This window comes from Erinaceus europaeus, chromosome 2, assembly GCF_950295315.1.
Source record: "Erinaceus europaeus chromosome 2, mEriEur2.1, whole genome shotgun sequence".
NCBI lineage: Eukaryota > Metazoa > Chordata > Mammalia > Eulipotyphla > Erinaceidae > Erinaceus > Erinaceus europaeus.
In genome coordinates this window covers 15,254,622-15,276,857 of record NC_080163.1, presented here as the reverse complement: position 1 = coordinate 15,276,857, position 22,236 = coordinate 15,254,622, and the positions used below count along the sequence as shown (strand labels likewise).

Sequence of the window (22,236 nt, the reverse complement as noted above, 5' to 3'; positions counted from 1 at the left end):
CACATGTGCGTCTATGTTCATAAGCAGCACAATTTGCAATAATGGGCTTTTCTTTTAAATCCTGAGAATAGGCCATTCATTGATGGGTGAGAAAAAAGAGTAGGGATTTTTTTTTCTTTTTCTTTCTTTCTTTCTTTCTTTCTTTCTTTCTTTCTTTCTTTCTTTCTTTCTTTCTTTCTTTCTTTCTTTCTCCTGAGACTGACATTTGATATGCAGGTAGATCCAAATTATTGTCTTGGGAGATGATGTCATGGCTAGAAAAAGGGCTGGAAAGCTGGATCAGGGCACAGAGTAGATCCCAAATATGGGAAAGGTGAAAGAAAAAAAAAAAACTAGTATAGTCATGGTCTCTTTGGAATATAACTAAAATAGGGATTACTAACTATTTACAAAATGAAGACCCCTCCCCCAACTCTTCATCTGAACTATTCCAGCTTTTAGGTTCATGATGAGTCAACAATTTCTTTGGGTCTGTATGTTAACTTTTTTTTTCAGCCACTAGGTTCCAGATACTAGCATAATGCCAACCAGACCTCTCTGGGCAGATGACCCCACCAATGTGTCCTGGAGCTCTGATTCCCCAGAGCCCCGCCCCACCAGGGAAAGAGAGAGACTGGGAGGCTGGGAGGATGGATTGACCTTTTAATGTCCATGTTTTATGGGGAAGCAATTACAGAAGCCAGACCTTTCACCTTCTGCATCCCACAATGACCCTGGGTCCATACTCCCAGAGGGCTAAAGAATAGGAAAGCTATCGGCATGGGATGGCATACAGAGTTCTGGTGGTGGGAATTGTATGGAGTTGTACCCCTTTTATCTTATGGCTTTTGTCAGTGTTTCCTTTTTATAAATAAAAATAAATTCAAAAGAGAGAGAGAGAGTAGGGATTAATTTCTCTGGGTCGTTAAATAATGTGTGAGAGCTGATTTGCTGATACATGTCTGAAAGCACTCAATAGAATAGTGAAAGGAGGGGGTCGGGCAGTAGCGCATGTAGCGGGAAGTGCAAGGAGCGCCATAAGGGTTCTGGTTCAAGCCCTGGCTCCTCACCTCCAGGGGAGTCACTTCACAGGCAGTGAAGCAGGTCTGCGGGTGTCTGTCATTCTCTCCCCCTCTCTGTCTTCCCCTCCTTTCTCTGTTTCTTTCTGTCCTATCCAACAACGAATGACACCACCGCCAACAATAATAACCACAACAAGGCTACAACAACAAGGGCAACAAAGGGGGGAAAATGGCCTCCAGGAGCGGTGGATTCATGGTGCAGGCACTGAGCCCCAGCAATAACCCTGGAGGCAAAAAAAAAAAAAAAAAATTTTGAAAGGCATTTAATGCTTACATTAGATTTCAAATGTTCAAGATAACACTGTCCCTATAAGATTATCTGGATCATTTTGTGTTTGTGCACAGTCCTCATTAGTAAGCTCTCGAATGTACAATTCACTCACATGGTACGATAATAACTATAATCCTACTGTGATCATTCATATTTTCAATCAGTTTCCAAATCCAGAATGTAAAAGTGACTCTACAAGAACGTTGTCATCCTTTCACAGTTCAGGTCAGAATTCAGTGCACGTCAGTTCATTGCTTTTGCTCTGACTTGCTCTTTAGCGTTCAAGTTCTGAAAGCTACTCTTAAGGTACTTGGTTTAGAAGGTCAGAAGACCACTGTCTACCAGTGAGCACCCAACACAGGATTAAATGATTTGGGTCAGCACTGCTTACATAAATCTCAGCCGTATTCCCCTGAGTATATTTTGCTCAAATTTTGACTATTTGGTGTGTTGGATTTAGGAACTAACTGACTTGATGTTCATTTATATATATATATATATTTTTTTCCTCCTCCAGGGTTATTGCTGGGCTCAGTGCCTGCACCATGAATCCACCGCTCCTGGAGGCCATTTTTTCCCCCTTTTGTTGCCCTTGTTGTAGCTTCGTTGTGGTTATTATTATTGCCCTTGTTGACACAATTCGTTGTTGGATAGGACAGAGAGAAATGGAGAGAGGAGGGGAAGACAGAGAAGGGGAGAGAAAGATAGACACCTGCAGACCTGCTTCACCGCCTGTGAAGCGACTCCCCTGCAGGTGGGGAGCCAGGGGCTCGAACCGGGATCCTTGCGCTTTGCGCCACATGCGCTTAACCCACTGCGCCACCACCCGACCCCCCGTTTATATATATATTTTTAAAAATCCTTATTTATTATTGGATAGAGACAGAAATTGAGGAGAGAGGGGGAAAGATAGGCAGGGAGAGAGACAGACACCTTATCCCTGCTTCACCACTTGTGAAGCTTTCCCCCTGCAGGTCAGGTGACCAGGGGCTTGAACCTGGGTTCTTGCACACTGGAATATGAGTGCTTTACCAGCTGCGCCACCGCCTGCCCCCCCCCCCATTTATAGTTCATTATAGGCAAAAAAATGCCAGTAGGAAAAAAATATACTCCGTTTTTTTTTCCTGTCTCCTAATGAAACTAATATTTTTGTTCTATTTCTGTCTTTCCTCCCAAGTCTTTCTCCAGTTGTAAATGTAACAGGAGTGTGAATAGGAATTCTGTTTATGCAATGCAACTTTCTTTTGAAAAGATTTTATTAATTTTCACAAGGGGGAGAGAGACCGGAGAACTGCTCATGTCTGGCATATGGTGGTGCTAGGAATTAAAACTGGAACTTCTGGGACTTTGGGCTTACAAACGAAGTGCTTCTCTAGACAGGCTGGGAGTGTGGATCGACCTGTCAATGCCCAGGTTAAGCAGGGAAGCAACTACAGAAGCCAGACCTTCCACCTTCTGTACCTCACAATGACCCTGGGTCCATACTCCCAGAGGGTTAAAGAATAGGGAAGCTATTAGGGGAAGGGAAAGGATACAGAGTTCTGGTGGTGGGAATTGTGTGGAGTTGTACCCCTCTGATCCTATGGTTTAGTCAATGTTTCCTTTATATAAATAAAGAATTTTTTAAAAAGTGCTTCTCTATATTTTTTAAATCTTCACAATTATTTTTTTTTAAATATTTATTTATTCCCTTTTGTTGCCCTTGTTTATTGTTGTAGCTATTACTGTTGTCATTGTTTTTGGATAGGACAGAGAGAAATGGAGAGAGGAGGGGAAGACAGAGAGGGGGAGAGAAAGATAGACACCTGCAGACCTGCTTCACCACCTGTGAAGTGACTCCCCTGCAGGTGGGGAACCTGGGGCTTGAACCGGGATCCTTACTCCGGTCCTTTTGCTTTGTGCCACCTGCGCCTAATCCGCTGTGCTACAGCCCAACTCCCCACACTTATTTTTTATGCAATTTTTTTTCATTTTTTTTATATTTTATTTCTCTTCATTTATAGATAGAAACAGAGAAATCAAAAAGGAAAGAGAAAATAGAGAGAGAGGCCTGCACCACTGCTTCCCTTCTTAAACTTTTCCCCTGCTGGTGGGACAGGGGACCTGAACCTGGCTCCTTGCGTATTATAACAAACGTGTACTCAGCCAGGTACACTACCATCCACCCCCTCAAAACCAGTTTTAAAATCTTTATAATTATATAAGAAGAAACCACTGAAGTTGTATCTTCTGGAAAGATCTAATAACAGCAGCCAATGTGTACATACAAATGAAAATCTGAGGATTGTGGTCCGGGAGGTGGCGCAGTGGCTAAAGCATTGGACTCTCAAGCATGAGGTCCTGGGTTCAATCCCTAGCAGCACATGTACCAGAGTGATGTCTAGTTCTTCCCCCCACTTCTTTCTCCCTCCCTTCCTGCCTCCATCCCTCCTTCCCTTTCCCCCTCTCCTCCTGTCTTTCTCATTAATAAATTAAATCTTAAAAAAAAAAACCCGAGTGTCTTAAATAAATGTAGAAACAATTGAAGATGACATTTCCTAAAATACCTTGTAGAAAAAATGAAAACAGTCAAATCAAATAGTCATTTCTCCCATGAATGTGAGAGAGGATTCAAACACAGGAAGTAGATTTGAAAATAGCACAAAGTGAGTTCTTGGGCCCGTTTAATTAGAGAGTAACTAAACAAGCATCTGGTTTCTGTTTATCAGTATCTGTAGACTTTCCATGACTTAGTTAGACTTATTTCTGAGTTTGTTCTCTTTTGTTTTCAGGATTCTTTTTCTAGTGTGTTTCACATGGAGTATGAGGAATTAGAGAAATCATCAGATACTTTAACAAGGTAAAACAATTTGTCTCCTCTCTTAATCTTTATTACTGGCTAAATAGATAACTTCATGAACTGTTGAACTTAAGACATAGAAATTAAATTCTGCTTCTCACACCCCCTTTGTGTGTATGTGTGTGTGTGTGTGTCTGTGTGTGTGTGTGTGTGTGTGTGTGAAATATTTAATATTACACTGTTAGGTTACATAGTCAATGGTGTGTGTGTGTGAAATATTTGATACTACACTGTTAGGTTACGTAGTCAGTGGTATTTCAATGATCCCAAAACTTACTTTTTTGTGTGAATTCATTCATTTAAAACCCACAATTACCATATTCCTTACATATTTTTTTCATTTGCTTGTTGAACCCTTGCTTGAAATTTGAACATAATTTCTTGTGAGTCAGTCTGACTTAGAATCAACCGTGGGAATTAACTGAGGCCAGAAGGAAACCTCTGGTCTTTTCACACCAATGCACATCTCTTACAACTAAGATCACATCAGACCTCTGTTATTCTCTGTCATCATTTTAAAATTTGCATTGTTGTTGTTCATTGTCACTCAGAGACAGTGGGAAGTGTCACATGTTACAGTCCCAATTTTCTGTCTGCTTTCTGAAAAATACTGAAGAAAAAAAAAAAAAAGTAAAGTAAACCAAATAACTTTTCCACCTCCTCTTTTTCACCCTTAGAAATCAGCTGGTGGTGTTCGCTTAAGTAATATGATAGCTAAAGAAATATAACTTAGCCACAGTAAGTGTCAGGAGTTCTTGGTCATAATGCTCTCTATCGCTTTTAGCTATTACTCACTTGTTTCTAATTATTGGTATTTTATGTCATCTTGCTGTCATCCTATATTTCATATAAAGCATGATTTGATCCTGGAAAGTGATTATTATCTTGACTATTTGATATTATTTGATTTTTTTCCAGTATATTTGGCCCACTAGAATTATGACATGCAGTGATGAATTATTAACATAGTCCCCAGTAACTAAGTACCTTAATTGTGGTATTTTTGTTTGTTTCTTTGTTTGCCTCCAGGGTTTTCACTGGGGCTTGGTGCCTGCACTACGAATCCACTGCTTCTGGAGGCCATTTTTCCCATTTTGTTGCCCTTGGTTGTTACTATTGTTGTTACTGTTGATATTGTTGCTGTTGTTGTTGGATAGGACAGAGGGAAGTCGAGAGAGGGGGAGAGAAAGAGAGACACCTGCAGACCTGCTTCACCACTTGTGAAGCAACCCCCCTATAGGAGGGGAGCTGGGGGCTCTAACCTGGATCCTTACTCCAGTCCTTGCTCTTTGCGCCATGTACGCTTAACCCACTGCACTACCACCAGCTCCCTGGTGTTGTTTTTTTTCAATTATTTCAGTGTAAGTCTAGACTGAAGATCATTCTATAAGATAGCTGTCCTGGTCTCTTCAGGAAACACACACACACACACACCAGTGTGACTGAATTAAATGGAAAGGAAGGGCTGTTGTGGGATATAGCAGTCAAAATCAATATAAAAATCTCAACTGGCCCCTACTCCAAAACAGAATGGCTGCCAAAGACATTGTGAGGGGATGTGGAGATATGCTTGTGGACTGGATGCTAGAATATGATGGTGAATTATAGTTAATTTTTTTTTTTTTTTTTTGCGAAACTCTATTAATGGGAGAATTTCTTACGTTTAGGAGAATTATACTTAACTATCTAAAGTTGAGGAATTTTGATGTCTGCATTTTAGACATGGTTTGACCAAAAGTTAAATCAGTGAATACACATGAATTTGATATACTTCAACAGTCAAATCTACTTACACACAGAAATAGGTAGAAGACAGCTGAGGGGAAACGATAAATTGATGAATCAGGGAGTAAGACATTCATTTTACTTACAGCTGAAAATGTTTGAAAATGTTCATTATAAAAATATGATGGAAATATAGTGAAACTTTGATGGCAATGAAAAGAAAATCATATCTTCAAGGGGCCCAGGTGGTGGCCCACCTGATTAAGTGCACATGTTACAGTGTACAAGGACCTGGGTTCAAGCCTCCAACCCCTGCCTGCAGGGAGAAACCTTCACAAGTGGTAAGGCAGGGCTGTAAGTGTCTGTCTTTTCCCCTCTCATCTCCCTTTCACAATTTCTCTCTGTCTCTCCAGTAATAAAGAAAGAAATAGATTCAAAACAGAAAAGAAAATCTTATCTCTAAATCTTCTAAGGCAGAATTGTCTGCACTTTGCATCAGCAGGAAGAAAATCTTTTAGAGTTACAGCATGGTTTTATGTCTACCTGCTTAGACTTAGATCTTTACGAGGTCTGCAAAAAATGTCTTGTACCTCTCCCTTTCTTTCCCTTTATTCTTCCCCTCATAACCTTTCATTTCATTTCTTTCTTTTTTTTTTTTTAACCTCTCACCCTATCAAGATGGAGCCGTGGTTGCCCACAGTGACTCAGAAGTTGATCAGTGATTATTCGTAACTAAAAATGTGTTTTTTCTAGACTACTCTTTCAAAACAAGACCTTGACTCCTATGAAAGAAAGTAGGAAGTAGCAAAGGACTAGGGTATAATTTGGGGGTTGGGGATAGGTAGGGAGCTCATTAGACTCAAAACATACTCAAATTAGGCCGTCATGGCTGACCTGGGTCAGGTGAGTAACTGAAGTGGATAAACTATGGAATATCTGCCAGGAGTTTTTGGCTACCCTGGAGTGTCTAGTTCTGACTGTTAAAACCGAGTAACTGACCTTTCTTTTCTCCTTTGTCTTGCGGTTGTAAGCTGAAAATTTATGCTGCCATGTTTAAGCCCATTCTCTATTATTACTGTTCTTGTTTGGTTTTTTTTTTTTTTTTTCAATTTATAAAAAGGAAATATTGACAAGACCATTGATAAGAAGGGTACAATTCCACACAGTCCCCACTATCCCCATATTCCATCCCCTCCCTTGAAAGCTTTCCTATTCTTTATCCCTCTGGGAGCAGGAACCCAGGATCACTATGGGGTGCAGAAGGTGGAAGGTCTGGCTTCTGTAATTGCTTCTCCTCTAAACATGGGCTTTGACAGGTCACTCCATACTCCCAACCTGTTTCTTTTCTTTTCTTTTCTTTTCTTTTCTTTTCTTTTCTTTTCTTTTCTTTTCTTTTCTTTTCTTTTCTTTTCTTTTCTTTTCTTTTTTTGCCTTCAGGGTTATTGCTGGGGCTCAGTGCCTGCACCATGAATCCACTGCTCCTGGAGGCCTCCCCCCGCCCCTGTGTTGCCCTTGTTGTTGTAGCCTTGTTGTGGTTATTATTGTTGTTGTTGATGTCATTTGTTGTTGGATAGGACAGAGAGAAATTGAGAGAGGAGGGGAAGACAGAGGGGGAGAGAAAGATAGACACCTGTAGACCTGCTTCACCGCCTGTGAAGCGACTCCCCTGTAGGTGGGGAGGTGGGGGCTTGAACTGGGATTCTTACTCTGGGCCTTGCACTTTGCGCCACATGTGCTTAACCTACTGTGCTACTGCCAGATGCCTCCCCCCCCCTCCACCAACCTGTTTCTATCCTTCCCTAGTGGGGCAGGGCTCTGGGGAGGTTGGGTTCCATTGGTGAGGTTATTGGCCCAGGGAAGTCAGGTTGGCATCATGATAGCATCTGCAACTTGGTGGCTGAAAAAAGCATTAAGATATAAAGCAGAGCAAATTGTTCAATAATCAGGAACCTAAAGGTAAGAGTACAGCAGATGAGATTTGGGGTCTCCGTTTTGGTGAAAGCCAGTAGGTCTATTTTAGGCATATTCCAAGGGGCCCATGACTTGACTAGTTTTTGCTTAAGCGCATCAGCTAGTAGGCAGGTGGACCAAAGGGATTGTCTGGGGAGATGGTGTCAGAGTTGGGAATAGGACTAGAAAGCTGAATAAGGGCAGAGAGTAGCTCCCAAATATGGGGAAGGTATATTAAATAGTGTTAACTGGAACCCCCACAGAGGCCCCTATGATGTTCCTTATTTTTGAATGAAAGAGAGAGAGAGAGAGAACGCAGAACATTGCTTCACTAGCATTATTATCTTTATTGGTTGCCTATGGAGCCAAGGGTTGAACCCAGGACCTCAGGCATAAAAGATAGACCTGCTGCTATCCTAGTGCCCTAATGGCCCTCCAAGTCATCCTTCCAAAACTTCTATGCTACTATGTTGCCTGGCGTATTCAACACTACTGTAGCTGGCATGGAGTTATTTTCCAGTGTGCAGTAGTGTGTATACACGCTGGTCAATCAGTTTCATTCCTCTGGACTTCACTACTTTCCATTACTCTGAGGCAGATCATCAGTTTAATTTTGCTTTTTTGATGGTTTGATGTTTCTGTAACGTCCTAAAAATGAATATTTGAATTAAGACAGATGTAATACTTGATTACTTAGTGTTTTGACTCACATAGATAAGGAATTGCTTTATGACTCCTGTTTCTATATTTGCATATATGTATCTATATGCTAGTAGGAAAAATAGTCTGATGACCCTATTAAAACCGGAAGATGAAGAACCACTTCCGTCTGCCATTGAGTATCTGTGTAGCAGCATATGCTGGTGCGGTAATTTTCTATGATGGCATCTGACTTGTTGCCCAAGCTCTAGGCACTTAGTGTCACAGCGCCCTCTATTGGCGACTGTGCACTTCAAATCAGAACCAAGTCCCCAACTATTTCTCAGGAATACTACCATTCCCTGTCTGTAGGCAAAATGGAAGTTACCCTTCCAGTCGTTTTTTTTTTAAATCATTCCAATAAAAACTTGATATAAAGATTTTTAAATAAGGGATAAGTACACCAGTGTGGCTAACTTATGGAACTAATTTATAAAATTACAGTACTAAAAATCATTCACCACTCACAGCTTGTGTTAGCTAAGCACTTTTAAATTAGCCTTTTTTCTCACGATGCAATAAGAGACATCTTAGGGATGTAAATAGGTTTTTATTTTAATAAAAATTAGCTTCCTGGCCTCATGTTTCAAAAACTAAAGTAGTGTTCAGTAACTTCACCATTTCCAAAAGGAACTAAGGTGATACTGACATCCACCAGCAAAATCTTTATTACTCTTTATTCTTTCTTCCTCCCTTCCTCCTTTCCTTCCTTTATTTTTTTCTTTCTTTCTTTCTTTCTTTTTTTTTTTTTTTGCCCCCAAAGTTATCACCAGGGCTGAGTACTATGAATCTGCTGCCCTTGGAGGCCATTTTTCCTTTTTTTTTTTTTTTTTTAATTAGGGCAGAGAGAAATTGAGAGGGGAGATAGAGAGGGAGATAGAGAGGGAGAGAGAAAGACAGACACCTGCAGACCTGCTTTACCACTTGTGAAGTGACCTCCCCCACACACACACAGGTGGGGAGCCCGGGCCTTAAACCGGGATCCTAGCTGCAGTCGTCGTGCTTTGTACTATGTGCATTTAACCCAGTTCGCTACCACCTGCCCCCCCATTTATTACATTTCTAAAATTCAGCACTCACCCACTTTTATGACCATGCCAGTCCCAACACTCCCATTAGTTGACATGCCAGACCATTTTATGGTAACAATAAGCAAGTCACCCTTCCACTGCCATGACTTATCAACTGAAAACCATGACTCACTTGAGGTTTTTCCCACCAGCCCACTAACTGTTCTCTAGATGTGAAAATAATTGAATGAAGACGGCTTTGAAAAGTTAAGTGTAAAACCAAACAATATTCAGGGTGAGCATTCTGCATAATTATTAGAATAATCTCATCAGCAGGGTCAAACACAGTAAGTTGGTGAGAGTTGAGATGGAGAAATTTCCGAAGATCAGCTCGTTTCCAGATGAGGAAAGAATTTAGAGTTTCTCAGGCTGGAGGTATGGACCGACCTGCCAATATCCATGTTCAACAGAGAAGCAATTATGGAAGCCAGAAATTCCACCTTCTGCACCCCATTAAGAATTTTGGTCCGTCCTCCCAGAGAGGAATGAATAACCCGGAAGTGGGAATCGGGCGGTAACGCAGCAGCGGGTTAAATGCAGGTGGCACAAAGCACAAAGACCTGTGTAAGGATCCCAATTCGAGCCCCCAGCTCCCCACCTGCAGGGGTGTCACTTCAAAGGCAGTGAAGCAGGTCTGTAGGTGTCTGTCTTTCTCTCCCCCTCTCTGTCTTCCCCTCCTCTCTCCATTTCTCTCTGTCCTATCCAACAACGACAACATCAACAACAACAATAACTACAACAATAAAACAACAAGGTCAACAAAAGGGAATAAATAAGTAAATATTAAAAAAATAAAACAGGGAAGCTTCCAATGGAGGAGATGGGATATGGAACTCTGTTGGTGGGAACTGTATCAAATTGTACCCTTGTTATCTTACAATTTTGTTAAACATTATTAAATTACCAATAAACATTTTTAAGTTGTAAAATTAAAAAAAAAAGAATTTAGAGTTTCTGCTCTCACTTCACAGAGCTACTCAGTTAGACTAAAAACCACAGAACTGTCCTTGTGCCATCTGTTTATAATATTAAAAACTAGATGTTTTCAATAATAGCCTTGTTGATTGATAAATGTAATTTTAATCATGAAATGGCAGATACAAAGTTCTAATTATGTAAACTTGTTTCTTGGAATATATATCGTTAGTTAACTTGTGCTTGGTTATTAGAAAGCTAATACTAATTATAGTTAAATTATAGAAAGCCGATACTAGTTATAGTTAAATAGCTAATCCTTTAAAAATGCTATAAAATATATTGGCATTTAAAATATAGAGCTATGAAGTAGAAGTGTGTGCTCTCTGTTAAGGGAACAATTGTATCTATTTAAACCCCACCACTTACTAGATATAAGAATTATAAATTAGCATTTCCCAATCTCAGCATCTTCCTCTGTAACATCTGTAAGATGGTGCTACTGAGAACAGCATTATGGGAAGGACAACGTGAGTCAATGCTCATAAAATCCTGGAGAGAATTTCTGGCACATAGTAAAGTACTCAGTAGGTACTAGCGGGGGCTCTGTACCTTCCTGTGCCTGACTTTTGGCTGTCTGTAAAATATTTGTTGAATTACCCTTGACTGTTACCTTTCCTTGGACTGGTTCCCAGATAAAATGTAGGAAAGAGGAAGCCAGGAGAGTTTTAGTTCTACTGGGCTTGACCAAGTTATAGATAAGCTGTGACGTGCAGCAGAGAAAAGAAAGACTAAAATATTTTGGCCAAGAATGTGTCTTATTGGACTCTCGGTACTCAAGAACAATATTTGAAGGGGCTAGGCTGTGGCACACCTGGTTAAACACTTGTCAGCACGCACAACGATGGGGGTTCAAACGACTAGACCCCACCTGCAAAGGGAAAGCTTCAGGAGGGATGAAGCAGTGCTGTGGGTGTCTCTCTCCGTCCCTCTCTCCCTCCCCCTTCCCTCTCAGTTTTTCTTTGTCTCTATGCCTCCCCAAAGAATTGTTTGTTTGATAATATATCATAGAAAAGCTACTGTAAGCAGTTCTTTCAACTGTACTTTTCCTACTGCATTTAAGATAACATTTTTCAAGTAGACAAGGATTACAGAAGTTTATCTAGAACAGCGAAAGACCCAGAATTGCCAAAGATATTCTGAGAAACAAAGAACAAGGAGAGAGGCATCATGTGTCCTGACTTCAAACTATATTACAGAGCTATAGTAATCAGAATTGTGTGGCACTAGAACAAAAATAGACACAGAAATCAATTAATTTGAATTAAGAGTCTATAAATAAGTTCTCACAGATAAGATAGTCAATTTGCAACAAAGAGTCAGTCAGTAGACCATAATGATTATAGTCTATGTCTCAGTCACTATAACCTTGTAACATGATGAGAAATTTTAACAGGAAGGAAATTCACATGGATTTTCCATTAAATGGCATCAAAATCAACTCTCATGCCTGAGGGTCCAAAGTCCCAGGTTCAATCTCCTGCACCACCATAAGCCATAACTGAGCAGTGCTCTGGTAATAAAGTAAAAATAAAATAATAAATTCAGCAACAGAAAGAATTTTTGTCTGTTACTTCTACAGGGAACGTGAAGCGAACAGAATCAATTACATGTATGCTCAGTATGTGAAAAATACCATGGAACCACTTAATATCCCAGATGTCAGTAAGGACAAAAGATTTCCCTGGACAGTAAGTAGTTCAGTATAAGCCTTGGATGTTGAAGACTGTTTTCCTGTCAGAGCTGCACTGAGCATTAATTCTTCCACCCAAGCATTGGCCCTTGAAGGCCTGCTTGGGAGTGATCTGTATCATCCTTGATTTGATGGGGAGTCAAATAACTCATCTGTGGAGTTATGCTTTGGGTAGTTTTAAAAAACCATGTATGAATGAATTGTCACAAACTGATTTTGAAATAATGAATGCAGCTGTTATTTGATTTCATGACATTCTGTAGATAGTATTGGTAGTGTTTGAATTTCTTCTCAAAAATTGCATCGCTGAGGTCTTGAATTCTCAAATTTTCTCTTATTTAAATAAATGTTGTACTTTGAGGAAGCTGCCTAGTTTTTGTTACTTTTATGATCTAGAATGCCTCTCTAGAACATAGGCATTAGTAGCAGTAGAAAGAGTAGTATCACTAAGGAAATACTGTTCTGTAACTTTTTTGGATTCTACCCTTTCTAATTTGCAGTTATGTTACATTGTTTGATAATGTGTGTTTGTGTGTGTGTGTGTGTGTGTGTGTGTGTGTGTGTGTGATTTGTTTAACATTACTATCAACTGGGGAATTTAAAATGGAAAAATACTATTTTTATTAACAAAGAGGAATTGCTTTCTATTGCTTTGTGTGAACTTCATGAAAATTTGTACATTTCCTGCACTTTTGACATTATTTTCAGAACACACAAGATGAATATACTTGGGTTCAGATGTCCAGTATAGTTTTATCTCACATTGAATGGAAAAATTGATCTGTTCATATTTTTCATTGCTTTATTTTTTGTTCATAGAATGAAAACACAGAGAATGCTAACCAGCAGACCATTCGAAGTTTGCTTTGCACACCTATAAAAAATGGAAAGAAGAATAAAGTGATCGGTAAAGCCTCTTCTTTAGCCTCTACTTTGTGCTTATAGAAATATATATATTGCCTAGTAGTGGTGTGCCAGGCAGGGCATTTACATTACCTTGTACAAGGATCCAGGTTCAAGCCTGTTCTCCACCTGCAGGCGGGATGCTTCAGGAGTGGTGAAGCAGGTCTGCAGGTGTCTCTTTCTCTTTTAAAAAAAAAATTTTATTATAAAAAGGAAACATTGACAAAACCATAGGATAAGAGGGGTACAACTCCACACAGTTCCCGCCACCAGACCTCTGTATATCATCTCATCCACTGATAGCTTTCCTATTCTTTAACCGTCTGAGAGTATGGACCCAAGGTCATTGTGGCTTCTGTCATTGCTTCCCCACTGAACATGGGCGTTGACTGGTCGATCCATACTCCCATCCTGTCTCTCTCACTTTCCCTAGTGGGGAAGGGCTCTGGGGAAGCAGAGCTTCAAGGCACATTGGTGGAGTTGTCTGTCCGGGGAAGTCTGGTCAGCTTCATGCTAGCATCTGGAACCTGGTGATGGAAAAGAGAGTTAACATACAAAGCCAAACAAATTGTTGAACAATCATGGACCTAAAGGCTGAAATAGTGCAGATGAAGTGTTGGGGGGTCCTCCATTTTGTAGATAGCTAGTAGGCTTCAGGTGTCTCTTTCTTTCCTCTCTCTATTCCCCTTTCCTGCTCAACTTCTCTCTGTCCTATCAAATAAAGTAGAAAAAAATAATAATAAAGGAAAAAATGGCCTCTGGGAGTAGTGGATTCATAGTGTCAGCATCAAACCCCAGCAATAACCATGGTGGCAATTGGAAAAAAAAAAAATACACACACACACCCACAATACTTCTTTCAAGTATAAGTTTACAGAACAAAAGAGGTAAAAAAAAAAAATCAATTTGAATGGCAAGAATTTGGATATAATTTTACAGTGATACATGCCAACAGACATTCACTGAATAACTATGACATGTTTTTGTAATTTATATGATTCCATTTCAACCGTGTTTTAAGAACGTGTTGAAAGTAAACTGAAAAGCATCCAGTTGACAGTGTGTGTTGTTTGAGATTCACTGGTTTGTATCTTTCTTTTTTTTTTTTTTGCCTCCAGGGTTATTACTGGGGCTCGGTGCCAGCACTACAAATCCACTGCTCCTGAAGGCTATTTGTTCCATTTTCTTGCCCTTGTGGTGGGTGTTATTGTTGTTATAGCTGTTGTTGTTGTTGGATAGGACAGAGAGAAATGGAGAGAGGAGGGGAAGACAGAGAGAAGGAGAGAAAGATAGACACCTGCAGACCTGCTTCACCCCTTGTGAAGCGACCCCCTCTGCAGGTGGGGATCTGGGAGCTCAAATTGGGATCCTTAGGCTGTTCCTTGTGCTTTGTGCCGTGTGTGCTTAACCCAGCTCCCTATCTTTCTTTTTTTGACTATGTGCTATAGAGGTAGACTTTTTCCATTCAAAAGAAAAAGAAAAGAAGGAGGAGAGAGAGAAAGAACATTCTAGAGTACTGGGCACTTAAGGTAAATCAGTGAACACAACTCCTGCCTTTGGGGAGATTACATTTGACAGTTATGGAAGAATATCTGCTTTAGTAATGGTGAAAGAATGCATTCTTAGAAAAATGGAATATTATCTACTATTGGCATTGAAGTCTGTATTATGAGAATAGAAAATATGGGGTTTTATCTGCCAGTCAAGCATAGTAGACGTTAAAAAAAAAAAGTCTGAACTGTTTGCATTCTCCCAAGAGCTTAGAAATAAAGAAATAAAGGCAGAACAAGGCTAAACTTTGAAATGAAAATTCTAATGGAGCATGCCTTTGCTATATATACTTAACCTCATGGTAGTGTTTGAAAGTGACCTAAGTTAGTGGTGAGAGAGGTTTGCAGACCTTATCACAGGCAGATGAGAAATTGTGTCCATATATCAACAACTGTACTGTAAACCACTAATTTCCCAACAAAGTGAAAAATAACAATAAGTATAGATAAAATAAATCTCGTGAAAAGAAAGGAAAAAAAAAACTGGATCATTTCCAGGTTGTAAATCTTGACTGTGGTTTTTCAAAGGAGACTGTTAGTCAGAAAGAGAGCATCCTTTATGAGACAGAAAAGATTGAAAGGGACCAGGTGGTGACACACCTGGCTGAGAGCACATTTTATAATGTGCAAGGAACCGGGTTCAAGACCCTGGTCCCCACCTGCAGAAGGAAAACCTCACTGATGGTGAAGCAGGGCTGCAGGTGTCTCTCTGTCTCTCTCTCTCTCTCATTATCTCTGCCTTTCCCTTTCAGTTTCTGGCTCTCTATCCAGAAAATAAATAAAGATTAATAAAATTTTTTAAAGAAAATAGGAAGTATTAAAAGTGTTTTCCAGGATCTTTCTGGGTTTTTGTAATTAGATTACAAAAGGGGAATGCCTTTGCCCCTTCTGGGGAGAGTCTTTTGTGCTCAGAGACCATTTTCACCCCTTAACATGACGAGGCTGTCACGTAGGGAGCCATGATAGATACCACTGGTTGCCATCTGTAATTTCACTGACCTCCCGGTGCCTTTGCTGGAATCTTTCCCTCTTTGGTGCAGTGCTTGCACAACTGCACCACGCCTGGCAGTTCCCCCAACCCTTGTTTTTCTTTTAGGCCAAGGGTGAGAGACAGACAGAAGACAGAGAAAAAGAGAGGGTTTGGGGGAGAGGAGAGACACTGCAGGACCAGTCCACCACTCCTGAACTGTCCTTGGTGCAAATGCTCCCATGTGCTGGCCAGAGACTCAAAACTAGGCTCCCTCGGTTTCCCTAGGAAACACTCTACTTAGTGAGCCATCTTTGCTGGGGGCTTTTGTACTGTGAGACGGATACAACAACTTCTGCCATTAAACTTTCCACCTGTCTGACTTCCTTCATTCTGATTCTTTTTCTTCCCAAGGTAGGTGACGTGACACGGGCATGCTGTTCCTCTGGACTCTCACATGGTCCACTGTCCCGAGGGTGGTTTGTCCTGTAATCCAGGCACATGGGACTGTGGGGCCTTGGGCTGGAGGGGGGTGCAGGCACTTCTGTCTGCTGGACAGGTCTGCTTCTCCTCAAACATGAGTTCCGGTCTGGTTTTGTTCCGCCGGACTTGCTCACGGTGACTCCACCCAGAGAGTCACAGTATGGCCATGCACTATCTTTTTTATTTTTCAAGATATTTTATTATTATTAAGAGTAGAAGTATACTCACTACCATTGCATCATTGGACACCCACTCTCAGTGGATCTGCATTTATTTATTTATTTATTTATTTATGTTTTTGCCTCCAGGGTTGTCGCTGGGGCTCGGTGCCTGCACTACAAATCCACTGCTTCCAGCAGCCATCTTTCTTTCTTTTTTTTCTTTCTTTCTTTTTTAAATTTTTTTAAATCTTTTCTTTTTAATATTTATTTTATTTATTTATTCCCTTTTGTTGCCCTTGTTGTTTTATTGTTGTAGTTATTATTGTTGTTGTCGTTGTTGGATAGGACAGAGAGAAATGGAGAGAGGAGGGGAAGACAGAGAGAAGGAGAGAAAGATAGACACCTGCAGACCTGCTTCACCGCCTGTGAAGCGACTCCCCTGAAGGTGGGGAGCCGGGGTTCGAACCGGGATCCTTATGCCGGTCCTTGTGCTTTGCGGCACCTGCGCTTAACCCGCTGCGCTACAGCCCGACTCCCAGCCATCTTTTTTTCATTGTTGTTGGTGGTATTATTGCTGTTTTATTGTTGTTGTTGCTGCTATTGTTGTTGGATAGGGCAGAGAAAAATGGAGAGAGGAGGGGAAGACAGAGAGGGGCGAAGAAAGATAGACACCTGCAGACCTGCTTCACCGCTTGTGAAGCAACACCCCCTCCTGCAGGTGGGGAGCCGGGGCCTCAAACCAAAATCCGTATGCCAGTCCTTACTTAACCCGGTGCACCACTGCCCAGTCCCCAGATTTGCACTTTCTAAGCTGGGGATCCTGAAGAAGTGCATGGTCAGGTTCCTGAGATGCCAGCAGGTGGCTCCTTGCTGGGAAATTGTCACCTATGTCCCCTTCCAGTTCTCAGAGACAAAAGGCAGCCCCATCTGCTGTTAGATTCTCAACATGAACAAGGAGACAGACTGGCGAAAGTGCTCCACAACTTAGTACTGTGTTATGTTAAAGATGTAGTGCCCTAATTTATGAATACGTGTGAACATATGCTCTATCTCACGGCACCTGTCTATATCTAGGATTTGGGACTTTGTTAGGAAGTGAACCACCTGAAATGGAATTAGAGAATCCTATGAAAGGAAAGGTCTCACCCGAGTAATGAGGGTGAAGGGTTGACATTCCACACCTGACGTCTCTGGACACAGTCTGAAGTAAAACATGCCGAGGTGGTACTCGTTGCGTTGATTAGGTTGGGATCAGTAGATGCAATATCATTTGGTATGAATTGAGAGAGGCATGCAGGAACGTGAGCCCCACCCTAGAGGTTCTCCCAGAGGGATAAAGACTAGGAAAGCTATCATTGGAGGGGATGGGATACAGAGGTCTGGTGGTGGGAATTGTGTGGAGTTGTACCCCTCTTATCCTATGGTTTTGTCAGTGTTTCCTTTTTATAAATAAAAATTAAAAAAAGATGCTTCTCCAGGGGTACCACTGAGGCTCAGTGTCAGCACAACCCCATAGCCACCACTGGCTTTCTTTTCTCCTTCCCTCCCCTCCCCTCCCCTCCCCTCCCCTCCCCTCCCTCCCTTCCCTTCCCTTCATTTCCATTCTCTTCCTTTCCCTTCCCTTCCCTTTTTTTCTTCCCTTCATTTCCCTTCCCTTCTCTTCCCTTCCCTTTTTTCCTTCCCTTCATTTCCCTTCCCTTCTCTTCCCTTCCCTTCCCTTCCCTTCCCTCCTTCCCTTCCCTTCCCTTCCCTTCCCTTCCCTTCCCTTCCCTTCCCTTCCCTTCCCTTCCCTTCCCTTCCCTTCCCTTCCCTTCCCTTCTCCCCTTCCCTCCCTTCCCTTCCCTTCCCTTCCCTTCCCTTCCCTTCCCTTCCCTTCCCTTCCCTTCCCTTCCCTCCTTCCCTTCCCTTCCCTCCCCTCCCCTCCCCTCCCCTCCCCTCCTTCCCTTCCCTTCCCTTCCCTTCCCTTCCCTTCCCTTCCCTTCCCTTCCCTTCCCTTCCCTTCCCTTCCCTTCCCTTCCCTTCCCTTCCCTTCCCTCCTTCCCTTCCCTTCCCTTCCCTTCCCTTCCCTTCCCTTCCCTTCCCTTCCCTTCCTTTTCCTTCCCTTTTCTTTCCCTTGCTTCTCTCTCTCTCTCTCTTTAATATAAAGGGTGAGAGACAGAGAGGAGAGCAGCTGCAGTGCTGCTCTACTGCTCAGGAAGCTTCTCACCTGCAGGTGGGGACTGGAAAGCTGGTATCTGGATTCTTGTGCATCATAACATGTGCACTCCACTGTGTGCACCATCACCCAGACCCTCAAAATCTATACATCGTGAAGGTCTCACCTATGTGAGAGAGAAACTAGAACACCACTCTGGCACATGCAATGCTGGGCACCGAACTCCGAGGTTCAGAGTACAGCTCCATACTCTGGTTTCTCTTCAGATCGCACAAATCTTTCGCCTTTTACAGTACAGCTCCAGTGCCCTGCCAGCAGAACCGTCACCCTGCCTGTTAAGATTAGCTTTTTCGAATGTTATTTTTTATTTAGTGCTTTCTTAACATACGTAGAAAGATTCAGTCATCTATGAGAAAGGCAGAGTGACCAGAGCACCACTCCATCATATGCAGTGCTGGGAAAAAGGAACTTGCAGCCTCAAGGCAAGGAATGCACTCTGCTCACTGAGCTGCCCCTTGCCTCGCTGGTAGAAGCTGAGGAATTACTTATTGCGGGCTGAGTTTGACCTTTGAAATGGGTATCTGAGATCCAGAAATGGGTGTGCTATTTACGGGCAAGCTTCCATGGCAGGAGGCCCCACTTCAAGTTCGTCCTCACTTCTCTTGGGCAAGGCGACTTGGTGGGGGGTGGCTGGCAGAGCCCCCCCTCACCCCCTTTCCATGTGCCTGTAGCTAAGAGGAACAGACTCAGGGAAGTAACAGCTCCCAAGATGGGAGGAGGCCTCCCTGGGAGGGAGTTGCCTGTGGGGTTCCCACTCCCCTTTACTTTCTGGTCAAAGTTCTCAAGCTGTGACCCTGTTACTGTTGCAGACGAGTGAGCGAGAGGAAATAAAAAGGACAGTGACAATGGAAATCATCATGCCCATGTGACTTGCATTTTATGTCACTCTGCTCCATCACAGAGCCAAAAGTAAATGCGTGTTTTGCAGAGGAAAAATTCTCTATAAATACAAAAGGGATTAAAGGAATAAGGGCAGGGCTAGAGAGTATAATGGTTATGCAAGGAGACTTTCATGCCAGATACTCCAAAGTTCCAGGTTCAATCCCCAACACCACTGTAAGCCAGAGCTGATCAGTACTTTGGTTAAGTAAGTAAATAAATAAATAAATAGATTTAAATTTCTCCAGAAATTATATCTTCATATATACATTATTGGGGGAGGGGTAGGGTGTGCTCAGCGGATTCCAGCTATGGCGGGGGTGGGGGAGATGTTCCTGCTGTTTTACTGGTGTGAAGAAACAAACTTTGGATTCCCAAATACGATTAGGTGCTCACAGATGCAGCTTGTGCCAATATCATGACCATAAATGGTTTTTGTTAGATGTCACAGACCAGATCCGGCTCCTGTGTTAACATTTATAAAGAATCCCCATCGAGTTCCATGCAGACAGATGGACCCGTGTGTCTTCTGTAATCTTCCCTTCCCCCTGCCATCTTCCCCCCATTACTGACATGCAGATTAAATTAGGAGCCTTAGACCAGGACAGGCCCATTGTAGCTTCTGGTGTGTTCCTGCAGTTTTGTCTCATGTCACATGTCTTCTTGTGCTCTGACTTCCACAGATTCCCTTCACTTCCCTTCCACGACCATTACTTTTTTTTTTTTCTCCTGCTTATTAAGTATGCCTTTCCTCCCCCCCTTAATTTATATTTATATACCAGGAATTTTCTCTCTCCCCCTCCTTTTATTTAAAAGATTTTATTAATAAAAAAGATAGGAGGGGAGAAAGAACCAGGCACCACTCTAGTACATGTGCTTCTTCTGGGGATTGAACACAGGACCTCATGTTTGAGAGTCCAGTGCTTTATCCACTGTGCCACCTCCCAGACCACTTGGAATTCTTTTTTGTTTTGTTTTGTATTGTTTTCTATTTTTTTTTACTAGTGAGACATGAGATTATAAAATAACTTGGAATTCTTAATATGGTCAGTATGTATTATCAATTTCAGAACAGATCTTGAAGGAATCAGTTCCCATTCTCAGGAAGGAAGGAAGGAGGAAGAGGATGGAAAGGAAGGAAAAGGGGGGCGGAGGAACCTTTAGAACTTCTCCACTTGAAGTGTTTCACATTTCTGTCTCTGTGCATTGCCATTCTTGGTGTGTTGCTTGCATTGCTTAAAGAATCCATAGGGAGTCGGGCGATAGCTGCAGCGGGTTAATCACATGTGGTACAAAGTGCAAGGACCGGCGTAAGGATCCCTGTTCAAGCCCCCGGCTCCCCACCTGCAGGGGAGTTGCTTTTTTAAAAAGGAGAATCCATGTTTGTTTCTAGAAAGATTATTATAAATTAGGCTTGGTAACAATATGCTCTAGGACACGGCAACTACAGGGGCAGTAGTCATTAGGAAAAAATGTAGAAAGAAAATAAAGTTACCAGAGTAAAAACAGACAAAGTGAACTACATCCTTTGCTGTCATTGTTGCTGTCTTTATCCAGACTTCCCTGTTCCAAGGTGACTTTTTCACATGTAGAGTGTGTGTGTGGGGGGGCGGTTAAGAAACCACAGAGCGCAGCAGGAAAGCTTCCCCCAGTGCTCTGGGGAGCATGCTTCAACCTGGATCTTATGCATCAGAGAGCACGCCCATTATTTGGGCTATCTTGCCAACCTGTTGTTTTTGCTCACCCCTTCCTTCCTTCCTTCCTTCCTTCCTTCCTTCCTTCCTTCCTTCCTTCCTTCCTCCTTTCCTTCCTCTCTCCCTCCCTTCCTACCTTCCAAACAAGAGCACTGCTCAGCTCTGGTTTATGGTGCTACCAGGGAACATGGAACCTCTGGCCCTCCAGGCATAAGAGTTTGTTGTGCTACAGATAGCCCTATCTCCCTGGCTATTAAGGTAAAAGAGTATTGGGGCTGGGCAGTGACACACCAGGTAAAGCGCACATAGTGCGAATTCGCACAAGGATGGGCAAGGGGGTCCTGGTTTGAGCCCCCAGTTCTCCACTTGTGGGCGTGGGGGGTGGGATCGCTTCACAAGCAGTGAAGCAGGTCTGCAGGTGTCTATCTTTCTCTCCCCCTCTCTGTCTTCCCGTCCTTGCTCCATTTCTCTCTGTCCTATCCAAACAACAACAACAAATGGAAAAAAGAAATGGCCTCCGGGAACAGTGTAGGCACCAAGCCCTAGCAATAACCATGTAGACAAAAAAAAAAAAAAAAAAAAGATGGATTATAAAAAGAGAGAGAGAGAGAAGAAGAGAAAAATTCATAGTGAGTAGCACTGGAAAACAGGTTACCATTTCTTGAACCAGAAACGTTCAGGAGTTTCTGGAAGATAAGGAAAAGTATACTGTTGCTAAGGACAAAGGGACCGCACCCTAAGTGGACCTTATTTGAATAGAGGAATGAAGCGAGAGGATGTGGTGTCAAGGTGGCTTTGCATTGGTTCAAGTGTCCCGATTGAAATCTCAGTGTTAGCCTCCGTATTACCCGACCTTTTGGATCATTACTGAAGAAGTTGTGCAGACCTTGATCAGTAAATGTGCACAGCTTCTAACTTTCTCAGATGAAGAGTCCTGCTTGTTGGGGGGTCGGACGGTAGTGCAGTGGGTTAAACACACATGGCACAAAGCACAAGGACCGGCATAAGGAACCGGGTTCAGGCCCCCGGCTCCCCACCTATAGGGGATTCACTTCAAAATTGGAGAAGCAGGTCTACAGGTGTCTGTCTTTCTCTCCCCGT

General features: G+C 42.3%; 1 protein-coding gene across 3 annotated transcripts in view; it reads left to right on the top strand.

The window, feature by feature from the left end:
• Positions 1 to 22,236, top strand: part of PDE5A (phosphodiesterase 5A) — a 177,736-nt gene that overhangs the window by 92,010 nt on the left and 63,490 nt on the right. For all 3 annotated transcript variants that reach the window (XM_007521960.3, XM_060177152.1, XM_016187617.2), the window contains exons 7-9: positions 4,104 to 4,171; positions 12,173 to 12,281; positions 13,103 to 13,190. In XM_007521960.3, the coding sequence (XP_007522022.2) occupies positions 4,104 to 4,171; positions 12,173 to 12,281; positions 13,103 to 13,190 (265 nt within the window). The remainder of the gene's footprint in view (positions 1 to 4,103; positions 4,172 to 12,172; positions 12,282 to 13,102; positions 13,191 to 22,236) is intronic.